This window comes from Pectinophora gossypiella, chromosome 6 (genome assembly GCF_024362695.1).
Source record: "Pectinophora gossypiella chromosome 6, ilPecGoss1.1, whole genome shotgun sequence".
Classification (NCBI taxonomy): Eukaryota; Metazoa; Arthropoda; class Insecta; order Lepidoptera; family Gelechiidae; genus Pectinophora; species Pectinophora gossypiella.
Window position 1 is genome coordinate 7,951,433 of NC_065409.1, and position 14,636 is coordinate 7,966,068.

General features: G+C 37.2%; 2 protein-coding genes across 2 annotated transcripts in view; both read left to right on the forward strand.

Moving 5' to 3' along the window:
* LOC126367888 (rotatin-like) overlaps positions 1 to 14,636 on the forward strand; it is a 36,633-nt gene that overhangs the window by 17,071 nt on the left and 4,926 nt on the right. The window contains exons 22-27 of the mRNA XM_050011666.1: positions 1,230 to 1,360; positions 9,560 to 9,668; positions 12,114 to 12,342; positions 12,757 to 12,923; positions 13,712 to 13,879; positions 14,228 to 14,491. Of these exons, the coding sequence (XP_049867623.1) occupies positions 1,230 to 1,360; positions 9,560 to 9,668; positions 12,114 to 12,342; positions 12,757 to 12,923; positions 13,712 to 13,879; positions 14,228 to 14,491 (1,068 nt within the window). The remainder of the gene's footprint in view (positions 1 to 1,229; positions 1,361 to 9,559; positions 9,669 to 12,113; positions 12,343 to 12,756; positions 12,924 to 13,711; positions 13,880 to 14,227; positions 14,492 to 14,636) is intronic.
* Positions 5,931 to 9,159, forward strand: LOC126367907 (cytochrome P450 6a2-like). Its single transcript, XM_050011706.1, has 2 exons — positions 5,931 to 7,407; positions 7,679 to 9,159. The coding sequence occupies exons 1-2, from the start codon at positions 6,105 to 6,107 to the stop codon at positions 7,852 to 7,854; spliced, it is 1,479 nt and encodes a 492-aa protein (XP_049867663.1). The 5' UTR covers positions 5,931 to 6,104; the 3' UTR covers positions 7,855 to 9,159.

Genomic DNA, 14,636 nt, shown 5'->3' on the forward strand with positions numbered 1-14,636 from the left:
ATTCCCGTTCTCGTGGGAATTTCGGGAATTCCTTTCTTAGTGCACCTCTACGGTACCTAAGGTATCTGCATGCCAAATTTCAAACGTCTAACTTGAGTCGTTTAGATTTTTCATACCAAAGGATTTTCCCGCTAATTCCCGTTCCCGTAGGAATTTCGGGAATTCCTTTCTTAGTACACCTCTACGGTATCTAAGGTACCTGCATGACAAATTTCAAATATTTAACTTGAATGGTTTAGATTTTTCATACAAAAGGATTTTTCCGCTAATTCCCGTTCCCGTGGGAATTTCGGGAATTCCTTTCTTAGTGCACCTCTACGGTATCTAAGGTACCTGCATGCCAAATTTCAAACGTCTAACTTGAGTGGTTTAGATTTTTCATACAAAAGGATTTTCCCGCTAATTCCCGTTCCCGTAGGAATTTCGGGAATTCCTTTCTTAGTACACCTCTACGGTATCTAAGGTACCTGCATGACAAATTTCAAACATCTAACTTGAATGGTTTAGATTTTTCATACAAAAGGATTTTTCCGCTAATTCCCGTTCCCGTGGGAATTTCGGGAATTCCTTTCTTAGTGCACCTCTACGGTATCTAAGGTACCTGCATGCCTAATTTCAAACGTCTAACTTGAGTGGTTTAGATTTTTCATACAAAAGGATTTCCCTTCACTACTCTGCTCCTATTGATTGTAGCGTGATGAAAAGTATACTATAACCTGTCCAGGAGTGTAAAGAATAATTGTACCAAGTTTCATAAAAATCCGTCCAGTAGTTTTTGTTTCTATAAGGCACATACAGACAGACAGACAGACAGACAGACAGACAGACAGACAGACAGACAGACAGACAGACAGACAGACAGACAGACAGACAGACAAAAATTTTACTGATTGCATTTTTGGCATCAGTATCGATCACTTATCACCCCCTGATAGTTATTTTGAAAAAATATTTAATGTACAGAATTGACCTCTCTACAGATTTATTATAAGTATAGATGATAGTGAGACAGGATTCTGAAGTGGTTACATAATATTGCTCATGACTGTACCGAATTCTTACCAAAATTGTAAATCATACGAGTATAAAAAGGATATTGCTTTGTAATCATCTTAGTCTATTTCATTTCTAGATTAGCATTTTATAACTTAGCTTTGACCCAATTTAGCTTAATATGAACTGTAATCGTATATCTTATATGTAACACGGGTATGTATTCTGTTGTCTAGCCGTATCCATGGATTCCCTGTCACAATTTGCGGCGGCCACATTTGCGGAGGAGCGGGAAGCCAACGTGGTTCGATGCGCAGCCGCCGCCTTGCTGACGTCATTAGCCGCTAGAATCTCTTCACATGTCGATGTAAGTATTACATATTTATCACCTAACCACTAATAAATAACCATTTGTGCCGAAGTAGTTCTTTTGCTTTATTCTTCATTGTTTCGAAGTTGGAGGTGATTCCCTATATGTTTCGAAGTTGATATATTATTACGGATTGGAGGAATCAATTTTTGATTTCTAATGTAATTACTTTCTTTACTTTAATAAGTCTATTACCAAATCTTCAGCTCTTGAAATTAAAGTTACTTATTTACACACATCATATTACGGCTATGTCCTGGGGGGGGGGGGGGGGGGGGTCAGAGATGGAATTCCTTTTACTTAGTTACTTGGTGTATATCATAAATAAAAATAAGGTTCCACTAGTTATTCAATATTTTGTGCTTTTGAAATTTGTATATTATATACTTGACCTTCGTTGGAAAAGATTGTTTTTCAAATATGAATAATTGAATATTTTCTTATTTGTTTTTCATTAGTATTTTATTAAGTGAACAATGTAGTGATTTGTTTTATCGCCTATTCTCAACACGTGATCATTATTTCAAGCGTCAGGAATAATCAAGTTTATTGCGCGGTTTACTGACTAACTAGTACGGCAATCAACTAAGTATTTAATGACTTTTTAAAAGATAAAAGTGGCTTTCAATCGCATATAGTTTCCTTAATTATCACTCTGGGTAAAAAGATGTTAACGCTGCTCAATATTTTCTACATGTTCGGTTTCATAGCCTCCGGCCAAGTAGTTAATGCCATCTGCGGCAAATCTACAATAAGTCACGTCAAAAAAAAAGGTCTCGGAGCCAGTAACAGTAAGCAATTTACAATAAGTCAAAGAAAAAAAAGTTGGCTAGACTGGGAGATCTATCGTGCACAGTGATGTGCTTGTCCCGGGAATGTTTCTAATGTGAAAGTTTCCCGTTATAAAAACCGGTCCGGTCCGGTTTTTTAGAGAAGCGACTGCCTGTATGACCTTCCAACCCGCGTAGGGAAAACCAGCCCAATACAAGTTAGGTCAACCTCCGAAAATGCATTTCGGGGAATGTAGGTTTCCTCACGATGTTTTCCTTCACCGCTGAGCACGTGATAGTCATTTATCCAAAAATGAATTCGAAAACAAATTCGACAATCATTGGTTTAGGCCTGTGCTGGATTCGAAGCTGCGACCTCAAAGTGAGAGGCAAGCGTTCTACCAACTGGGCTACCACAGGTTCAGTAAGGAGACTGGCTGATATTTTTTTAAATTGTTCTTTTTTGTACTAATAAGGCTGTTTTTACATAAGTTTTGCGCTTTTTTACTCCCGGGAGCGACATATCCCGGGATCGTGATCACGTACAGGTTCCGTAAGCGTACTAACATAATTTCTTCGGTCACTGCTTTTGTCAGTTTTCGCTTATATATACAGTATTATTCTTTACTCTATGCACTGCAATGTACACATTATACTCTCATATGTATTATTCGTTACAAAGGTGAAATACTCATACAAAAGTCATACAAGATGACAGTGATTTAGGTTATGATAATGAGAAAATGTTATTTTTATAGTGTAATATTGTTGGCGCATCGTTCTACACTTCGCGGGTATACTTAAATGCTAATCATTTGTATGGATATAAATTAAAACATATGTATATACTTAGCGTGATTATAACTTTTAAGTTATAACATCGATCAGATTGTTATTTTAAATCGCTCGTACCCATAATAAGCGTAGTTGTGAGTGTGATATGGTACTGAATGGAATGATCAATAATATATGCTGTGGTTGTACGCTTTGGTATTGCGGTGAAGACCACCTACGAACAGAACAATTAAAATAAACTATTTTGTATCTAGAGTAGTTATATATGTACTACAGTATAAAAAATATACAGTGTGTAGTTTTTCGGACCCGACAAACTTTAAGGGTGGTTTCTACGAGTAATTTCATCGAGAAAACACCCCCATATGTGGGGTGAAATCTCAATATTCTAGAAATGGCGGCCATTTTAAAATTTTAGATACTTAGTTTTTTCTTCTTGTTCATAAAAAATCATATCTCGAGATTTTAAAGCCTTACGGACAATAAATAAAATGCTTTTATCTGCACAAAGTCGTCTCTATCGAATACAAATATCCACAACTGCTAAAAAGGTACATAAAATAAGTTAAGAGCACCTAATCTCATTTTTTTTGCAAAAAAAAACAGCAAAAATCTTTATTTACTTGAATTACCCCCTAATAGCTCCCCTTTGATAGTATTTTTATGTATTTTTTTAAATATTTGAAATAAGCTAAACAATGATACCAAAACCGTATCTGTACGTCGAGGCAGTCAAGAAGTAATGAAAGTTCGAAACACACCTCATGTAAGTTGATTTTATTTACAAACAGAACTCTTTCACTTAAAATCATGAAAGAAACACCAAAAAAGTGACAATTACTTTAATAAAAATGATTAACATAAATTGCAAAATTAAAACCATAAACAGACATTAGTTTAACATTTCCTCAAAGTGACCTCCTCGGTTTTGAAGGCAAGCCATAGCTCTTAAGCCAACTTGCTGTGTAGCTCGACTTAGTGCATCGGGATGCGCCCTTATTTTATCTGCAGATACTTGGATCCTGTTTATTAGCTCTTCTCTGGTGTTTATTGGTGTAAAGTAAACTTTTTGTTTCATCCAACCTCACAGGGAAAAATCTAGTGGGGTGAAATCAGGCGAACGTGGAGGCCACGCCACTCGCCCACCTCGTCCAATCCACTGCGGATAGTTTTCATCTAAGTGTTGCCTTAAAAGGCAAAGTGGGCTGGAGTACCGTCGAGCTGCAGTCACATTATGCGGCGGTTAAACAATGGGATATCCCATAAAAGTTTTTGAAATGCGCTTTGAAGAAACTCCAAAAATCTTGGGCCGTTTAGTCTGTGCGGCAGTTGTACAGGCCCGACGAGGTGGTTCCCTATGATGCCCGCCCAAACGTTTACTTTACGCTCACAAGATGTGGATTGTCTGCAGACCATGCATGTAGATTGCGGTAATTGGTTATACCCGCTCTTGTGAATGACGCTTCGTCAGTCCACAGAATGCGTGCCAAGTAGTTTGGATTTTTAAATTTATCCACGCACTAAACGCTGAGCGAGCAGCGTAATCCGGGTCCGTTATGTGTTTAACACGGCGAAAGTGATATAGATGTAGTCCTTCTCTTTTTAAAATTTTCCACACCGTCCAATGTCTCATGTTCATACGTATAGCAATCCGCCTGGTGCTTAAGACCCTAGGTCTTCAAATATCAACCGGAGTACTTCTTCATTGTGAAGATTTCCACCATGAATACGTTCAGCAGGCTGCGAGCGGATGCCGTTATAGTACAATACCACACATAGTACTATACCCGTATCTGTCTTTTAACCATTATTAATTGTCTATCTCTCTCTCTCTCCCCCCCCAATGGCAACCTTTTTTTGTGATGAGCGATGCTTCCACAAAGTACATTATTGACGAACAAAAGCATGAGAATGTCTAGGGAGGGGATCGCACTCAATGGATCTGCGGCGGCGCTCCGTTAGGTGTGTTTTGAACTTTCAGTAGTTCTTGACGGTCTCGACGTCGACGGAGATATGGTTTTGGTATCATTGTTTGGCTCATTTTAAATACTTTTAAAAAAATACATAAAAATACCATCAAATGGGAGCTATTTTCAAAGTAATTCAAGTAAATAAAGACCTTTGCTGTTTTTTTTTTACAAAAACAAATGAGATTAGGTGCTTTTAACTTATTTTATGAACCTTTTTAGCAGTTGTGGATATTTATATTCTATAGAGACGACTTTTTGCAGATAAAAACATTTTATTTCATGTCCGTAAGGCCGTTAAATCTCGAGATATGAATATTTATGAAGAAGAAGAAAAATATAAAATTTTAAAATGGCCGCCATTTCTAGAATATTGAGATTTGACCCCACATATGGGAGTGTTTTCTCGATGAAATTACTAGTAGAATTCATCCTTAAAGTTTGTCGGGTCCGAAAAACTACACACTGTATATGTACCTATATCTTATCTAGTCTGAGGTGTCCCACTGCTGGGCAAAGGCCTTCCTCCATTTCTTTCACATTTGCATTTCAATTTGTGCACTGGAGAGTCCTCGAAGAAATGGAGGGAATATATGTATATATATATTTTAATATTACTAAAATTCTGAATCTGTATACATGATTCGAAAATCAACAACACATTTTAAAGTTAAAAAACTCCGATGATGACATCGGTTTATGTTAATCAGGTTGATTTATTTCGCATTTTTGGGTGTTTCGCTTGTTATACTTACAAATAAGATCGACGTGTCACCTTTGTCCATTGTTTCAGGTAGATGGATATATTTTTTAGAATAATGAACGTGTTTCCGACATGTCACTTTAAAGATGATAAAAAATTTAAATCACGGTTTTGCTAATTCTGTAGCGCCGAAGTACAATGGTAGTACAAAATCGTTGTGTGTATATGCGAGTCACGGCGCGGAGGGGCGCGCGGCCCTTGAGCGCGGCCTTGTGCGCGACGCGCGGCGTTGCTGGCTTATCTTGGTGCTCGGCCGCGATACGCCTCACTTCGTAGTCGACCAGCGCAGGCGCAGGCTCCTCGCACGACGCGCGCGCCGCACGCGACCGCTTTGTTTACTCTCACTACAAATGCCGGCATGTTGTACACCTCGCCGCGATACACGTACCTGCTCACTCGCAGGAGAATGTAAAAAGTGAACCAAAAACAACAAAAACCAGTGCAAAATGTTTATCATAGTGATTATTATTTCCTTAACGTTTTTGTTAGGTATTTACCACTTCTCGACGAGAGGAAGAAAATATTGGTTACGCAGGAATGTGCCCTACAGAGAACCATGTCCAATATTTGGAAATTTTGGAGCTACAATTTTGTTACGGCAAAGCTATACAAAAACACTACAATATTTTTACGATAAATATCGGCATGAGAAGTATTTCGGTATTTTCCAAGCTCGACGACCTACGTTGATGCTGATAGACTTGGGTTTAGTGAAAAGCGTGATGGTGACAGAGTTCTCAAGTTTCTGTGACCGCGTGTCAGTGAGCACGGACACGCAGCGGGAGCCGCTGCTGCGGAACCTGGGCAACATGAGTGGCGGCGAGTGGAAGGCGATGCGGCAGATTGTCTCGCCCACCTTCTCATCTGCTAAGATGAAGGCAATGCACCCTCTTATCGCTGATTGTGCGCAAACACTACAAAACGTTCTACGGCTTCAATATCAAGATGAAATAGATGTACCTAATCTGATGAGTCGCTTTACTACAGATGTTATTGGAAGTTGCTCCTTCGGTGTCGATCCGGGTTCTTTAAAAACTCCAGATTCGCCATTTTTGAAAATGTCTCGTAAAATGTTTAAGGCGACTTCATCTCTTGTCTTGAAACGTTACTGTCGAACGTATTTTCCAAGACTGTTTAAATTTTTGAATCTCAGAACGTACCCTCCCGATGTGGAAATGTTTTTCACGGATATAATCAAACAAGTCCTCACAGAGAGACGTACTACCGGCGTAGAGAGACCCGATTTCCTTCAACTTATGTTAAACGTACAGAAGACTGAGACAGGATTCCCGATGACTGACGAATTGATAACGTCTAATTCGTTCATATCCATGCTGGCGGGACTGGAAACATCAGCTACAACTACGTCATTTTGTTTATATGAACTAGCTAAAGACCAACATTTGCAAGATCGGCTAAGGACGGAGATAAAAGCGTGTATGGCACTTCACGGTGGGCTCAATTACGATGCGACGTCCTCGATGAAACTTGTCAACCAAACTATTCATGAAACTCTAAGAATGCATCCTCCTACGCCGATGACGACTCGGCTGTGCACGGCACCCTGTACTCTACCTGGCACCGATTTGGAAATAAAGAAGAGAGATGCCTTGCTCATACCCATACACTGTATCCAGAAGGATCCCCAGTATTTTCCAAATCCTGACAAATTCCACCCCGAAAGATTCAGCGAGGATCTCAACCCACCTGCATTCTTGGCATTCGGCGATGGACCACGTATTTGTCCAGGTAAAAATAATAATATAAAATGTATCCAATAGTACACATCAGAATATTTTGTTTGCTAAACTGTACAAGTTCAGATGCTAATATTTAAAAATCAAGTCATTGTCTCGTAGAATCTCATTGTTTGCAGATCATTACAACATATGTACATATACGAATGAATTGTGAGACTATTGTGAGTGCTATGTTGTGTTATTTAAACAATCAGAGGATGAGAAAGTTAGAATTGTTTTAATAAATTAATAAATGCTCGTTGTTTTTTTTTTCGTTACAGGGGCTCGTATGGGACAGTTGATGGTAGCGACTGGTCTGTCAGCCATACTCAGCGCATTCACAGTGGAGCCCTGCGCACGGACCACTTCGAGAATCGAGTACGACCCTCGCAGCGTTTTGCTTAAAAATAAAGGCAACATATGGCTCAAATTCACGCCATTAGATCCAGTTCCATAAAAACATACGTCATAGGTTTTGCACTCTTTGGGAGTCCTTTCCACCGAATGTAGATATACGAGTAATTGCCGACAGTTCGTAGAAGTACTGAAGAAATATTTATTATATTGTTTTAGTAGCCTGTTAAGTGTCCCACCGCTGGACAAAGAATAACTCATATCCTTTTATTAAGAAATGTTTAAAGGAAGTAATTGTAGAAGGTATTTTGTGTATTGAATAATTGATTACGGCGTGTCTATTGTTTTAGAAAATGTGCCGGCGGGTTTAGGTTAGTGAATATTCATCGCGTGTGATATAAGTGATGTAATCCAATCCAATGTCTATCACTTGTCATGTTTGTAGCACTCCATAATTTCAATTATAAAACATACACAAACTCACGATCGCCATCCCTAATGGTGGGCATTGTGGGCAGAGATAATTTACAGTAACTTTTGATACGAAGTCCTAAATTGTATATGATACCCGTATAATGGTCCACCATGTTGGAATGGATACACTGCCTCTGACAAGTAGCTAGAAGAACGTTCTTTCAATTTGTACCATATACCCTTCAAAATAAATTTCACTTCATTTATTTTCTCTCAGTCCAACATAGAATGAAATAATTTATCACTTCGTACTTAATATTTATTGATCAATACAGTGGCGGACCGAGTTATCAATAAAAATTTAATTCATATTGTGTAAGCTCGTTGAATGAATGCGATATTCAAGCGCGTCCTATTAGAGATAATGAATGTTTAAGATTTCATATTCATGTTTGTGTACGTTTTGCTCGTCACTAGATGAATGTATCGAAATGATTTGATATCAAAGTTAATACTTGCAAGTACACGATAGCCATTTTCCTCAAGGCAAGCTGGAAAGTACGATAAGCAGAACAAGTTATTTCTCAAATAGAGTATAATAAATACAAGCGTATGTAATTAGAGTAATTACATATCAGTGTATTTAACACTGAATATATGTAAGTATTAAGACAAAATGTTAGTGTGAAATTTGCAATTGACTTTCGTGTGACTTTGACCTTCAATTAGTTACATTGATTTATCATACCTAATAGATTCTTACTGGATACGTCCTTGCTCTGTATTTATTGTGATAAAGAACTTTTGGGATGATTCCTATAATTAAAACATATAATAACGGGTTCTTACCGCGTTAAAGGGATATGATAATAACCGCGTAAACTTAAAACTATGTATGATTCATATAAATTAATGTTTAAGAATAACATTGTAATTTATATCTAAGCTGTTTGTGAATTAGGTATTATCTCAAATAAAGATTTTATAGAATAGATTTTTTTATCTTTTCCTTTCTGTTTACACGCATTGTAATTTGTTATGGAACTTTAGTTACTTAAAAATAGTTAATGTGGATTATGTACGCTTGGTTTGTTATATACATATAGTATTCTGATTACGAATCAATTCTCCAAATAATACCTATTGTTTCTTAAAATTACCTATCCCATAACAAAACAAGAACTCATGACTGTATAGTCATTGGGGTAGTCAGAGGTACATCCATCGCAAGGTGAACTAAGTACCCACACCTCACCGAGCTTTACCCATCCCATGAATACAGAATCTCGTGTACTCTAAAAAGTATTATGTTATACCATAAGTAACAATAAACATATCCATCTTTGGTTTCCTCATACAGCTAAATTTATTGGATCACTTTTTACGGTTTCCAGGTGTTAGACAATCAGATTTTAGAGCAGCTAAGGGCGAACAACTTTGTGGAATGCTGTGTTGACATACTCGTCGACTTTTGTAACGAGAAAGCATACGTTAGTAATATCGGTAAGTTTGTTAAATAGTATTATATTTTACTGAAAAATCAGAATTGCTCACTATAAACCAAGATTTGAAAGCGGTTAAAGTATAAGGCTACGCTACCGTTATGAAATTATGGTACCAATTTTCTATTGATCTGTAAAATTGGTACCGTAATTTTCTACCGGTAACCTTAACCGCTTGTATATCTTGACCTTTACAAGCCCTGATATAGACACAAGCTATCAGCAGATATCGCAATAGTTTCACTGAGTATAAGAGTGCAAGTAATAATAGCGATAAATGAACCATCTGCCACCGCTGCTCAGGTAGCGCTCGATGTTTCCCTTTTTTTTTGACGTGACTTATTTTCGGATTGCCGGATAAATGGGGAGCGCTGAGGGCTCTCACCCCTCATTATAGTATACGCTGTAATATACACGTTATAACAGCTGCGTTACTGCGTATTTTAGGTATAATTCTAAAGCCAAGCAAAGGCAAATGTGTTTGCTTGTTAATTGGAGAAAACTGGTGGCTCTGCTTGCCCCAATACCGATATTACAGATTATCGCGAATGTGTATCTTTTAATGAGCTATTGTTCGTATTTAATAGATTTAATACGAAATGATTGGTAATCTAAAGTTATCGGCATACGAGTGTGTGTTGTTATCTATGGATTTCCCTGCACTCTATACTAATACGTCTTCAGTAAAGTTAATATACCACCTATTGTTCATGTATTTATGACTAAAAGGTTTGCAATCATTTAAAGACTGTATTGTTCGTAAATAAATACAAAGTTTGTCTACAAGCGCGCTGAAATTATTTATAAAGCATTATTAACGGAAAAAGAAAGAAAGGAAGGGGATGACCAAGAAGTACTCACATTGAACAGATTAAAGAAAAAACGAACGTCGTGTCTTATAAGGAAGTGAAGGAATTGGCCTTTGATAGACAAGAATGGAGAATGCTACACCGCCAAGAGCTTGGCTCTTAAATTAGTGATGATTACAAAAGCAAAATTAGCTTTAAAATAAAAATTTAATTTAAAAGTTTTCGTATGCATTTTACCACTTAAAAAAGAGAACTGATTTTAAAACCGCACTAAAAGCCTACTACGAGTTTGCGGAGACGTGTTACGCTACGGTATTGTTCTCTGGTACGGTATTATGATCTGTTTATAATGCAAAAAAAACTGATTCGAATACTGGTCGGCATACGCTGTCCCGAAAGTTGCAAGCCACACTTCATAGAACAGAACATTCTCACACTACCATGCGTTTATTTACTCGAGATGGCTATTTTTGTAAGGAAATACTACAACCTATTTAAACAACAACATACGGTAGATAACAGGAAATTACGCCATAAACATGACCTTGTAATACCCACACCACGATTAACAAGTTTTGGAACGAGACCACGCGCCAAGGCGGCAAGAATATGTAATAACATTCCTGACATTATCAAACGTGAAGAAAATATAAAAACATTTAAAAACAAATTTAAATATTTTTTGACAAAGAAATGCTATACAGTGTAGACGAATTCCACTCAGACAAAATAAAAGTCATAGGCATGTAGTATTTATTTTATTATTTATCTAATCAAATTGAATTGAATTTATGAATGTTAAGTTTTTTAACGAATTAATTAATTATTATGTATGAGTTTGATACTCATTATCTTTATGACATCATTTGACATTTTATAGTTTGTAACTAGATTCTTGACATGTTAATAGATATTAATTTTAATTTTAATTCTTGACATGTTTAATGTTTATTTAAATTGTTGATATTCATTATTTTATGGTTGTTACTTATTTATCTTAGTTTTTGAATCTTTTGTTATTATAATCTTAATTCCTGACATGTTTAATGATGTTTATTTATTTTAAATTTGATTTTAGTTAATTTAATGATTAATATTTGAAATTTTTAACGTTAAATGAAATGCCCTCAATTTGCAGTGCCCTTACCAGGGCGTCATATGTAATACTTTAATATAATTAGAACTTAAGACACCATGTGACAGCAAATAAATAAATAAATTAATTAACGGAAAACTATAAAGTTCTCACAGTAGACCGTAAGGTCTACTGTAAAATGCACCTGCACAAGTCATGCGTCAGTTGAAGACAAACTAGAGCGAATGTTTAATGGTTGTGAGAACCCGAGACCTATAAGCATAACAGGCAGACACGATATCAAATCAGACGACATAATATAAACTTGACTTTTAGTACCAAATATACAATGGTTCATTATTTGGTATTTGGTGGTAACGGTTTCAATATTCACTAAGTAAATTTTATCGCCAACAGAGTTGTAATAATAGAACTGTATTCAACAATAATATGGAATGGAATAATATAAATTATTCGGATATCTGAAATGAATTCTTAAAATAAATTGCTTTTTTAATAATTCGTTTTCTTATGAATTAACGAAAAAACATAAATCTTTCAGAGCCAAACATCCCATGTTCCGTTCTGGAAAGAAGAACGGAACTGGAAGTACGCGCGCAGAAGTGTGGGGACGTGCATATATCACCGTCGTTGGTGGCGCTGCGCGGGCGCCCGCCGCCGACGCCCTCTCTAGTCGCAGCTGTAGCTGACGTATTGTTCAATGTGAACGGGTTGTCCGGCTGCCCTGTGCAGGCTTGGAATGATCGCGGCTTATATCGACTGTTATTTAGGTAAGATATCCTTAAATAGATGCATTCATTCTGGCAAGGAGAGGAGAGCTTATTGGGCAATCGGCTAAAATCCCATCCTACTCAGATTAGCGAACGTTTTCACCACAATGGAAAATGTAATATGTCATGAAAAGAAGACAAATAACACTGAAAGTAGGCATTTGACTGGATGAAACGTAAATTATAAAACGCTAATCTAAAAATAGAAGCCAGTCTAAGATGATCAGAGATCAATCTCATTTTCCTTTTTGATTTATTTTCGTATTAGTACAAAGTTTCACTGCTTTTATCGATGATGTCACACGCCAGTCCTTCTGTAATAAAAATCCATATAAAATCGTTTTGACGTTTTGTAAAAAGTGTCTCATTTGACTAAGTAGTCAAGTAGCCTATTGTTGTATATCTATCTTTCAGATGCGCGTCGTGGTCGAAAGGCGATGTCGCGGAGGCATATCGCGTGCGTCTCGCGTCGTGTCGCGCCTTGACTGTGGCCACCACGTACAAATGTGTACGCTCAGCTCTCGCTACCACTAAGGACTGTCTGCTTAGCTTGCTGGCCACATTGACGCCGTTTGATGAAGGTAACATAACATCTATTATAAACGGCTTTATATACGTCCCACTGCTGATCACATGCCTCCCTTCAATAAACCGGAAGGGGTATGGAGCAAACTCCATCACGCTGCTCCATTGCGGAGGTGTTTAGGCTAGCAGCCATCCTATTCGTCAGAGCAAAAAATACGATGTCGATGAAGGAAGTCTACGAATTATCATCATTTGCAGTCAGCTGTTATCAGGCCAAAAAAAGTGTACTATTCAAGTAAAAATGTTTTCAACTGACAGTATGCTATTATTTAGACTAGGTAGCTACATTTACAATTAATCAGACGTAGTTTTATGCAAGCTATATGTATTTATAAGTAAGTAAGTGAATAATTTCACAAATATTTTATTCTTCAATAAACAGGATAAAGATATATTTATGGTCTTTGTGGTTATCATCAACGACTAATAAAGCATTACATCACATCCCCTTTTATAGCCACAATATACTGTATGCTTCTTTATTATGGGATGAAAACCTTACAATGTACCATACAATGTACCATGCAATGTATAATGTACCATGCAGTTTAATATTCAAGTACCTAGATAAAAGCCAGAGATAATAAACGTTGTACTTTTTTATTTAACGATGTTATTGTTTAGGTTGTTATATTTCCTTTGTTCATCCAAGACGCAGGTGTAAGCGAGATGGAGGACAATATTATAGATACCGATTTTGTATATCCAGGTACCTAAGGTTGCTAGATAGATTTAGCTTTAAACACAGCCTAGGTACCAACATTTAATCAGTTGTAAATTTCAGAGGAAATCGACATCAACCATATGAAAGCGCGGACGCAGGCGTTGCTCCTTCTATCGACGTTACTGACGGAGCGCGCTGTTAGCGACACCTTGTGGCGGACCATGCGAGATGCGAAGTCCTCGGCGTTTATACATACACTGCTGCAGTCTCTGCATTCTGATGACATTGGTAATTGAGTATCATTTCGTACCTGAAAAGAAAATACGGAACCCTTATAACTGTCATCTCCATCTGACATATTGTATTCTCTCTTAGTCTGAAAGGCTGCCTTTTTATGCCTAAACAGATTGAAAAGCATATATCTAGAAAGATCCAATCTCAAGAGGGGATATAAAGTTCTCGACGAACTTACTGCGATAATCAAAGTCCGGTTACTACTTGTAACGGTCCGGTTACTAATGTATGTTCGTAGTCGTTACATGAGCCATGTCATTAGCCTTTGGGGGTTCAATAATAACCCTGATACACCTGTTACTTATTAAAGATTGCTAAGAATAAAAAAAAAACATATTTCAGATTTACAAGACGCAGCACTGTACTGTTTGACACAGTTCGCTCAGTCAGCTGTTCAAAAGAAGCAGCCAGATAAGACGAGGGATGAAATCCGTGTCGGGTTCTTCGACAGTGTAAAGTCTCCATTTGGAAGGCAACTAGATGCCAGACAAGGGGCCGGCGATGGAGACGACTGCGAACCAGATTACATGGCTGAGAAACTATGTAAAATACTTATTCATCTGTACAAGAAACTCTCCACGGATGCTAAGATTTTTGGGAATCAAGGTAAAGAAAACATAAATAAATATTAATGACTAACTACCAGTATCACATAGTTATTATTTAACTGGAAGACTGTTTAGCAAAGAACAAATTTCATCGGTGAAAATTGGTTTTTAGTGTAGTTTCCTACAGGACTAAATACAGGTAA

What these genes read in the sequence shown, in the direction of transcription:
- LOC126367907 (XM_050011706.1), top strand. Translation starts at nt 6,105, where the DNA reads ATGTTTATCATAGTGATTATTATTTCCTTAACGTTTTTGTTAGGTATT. An exon ending in TGGACCACGTATTTGTCCAG is followed by an intron (nt 7,408 to 7,678) that starts GTAAAAATAATA and finishes TTTTCGTTACAG; the next exon opens with GGGCTCGTATGGGACAGTTG.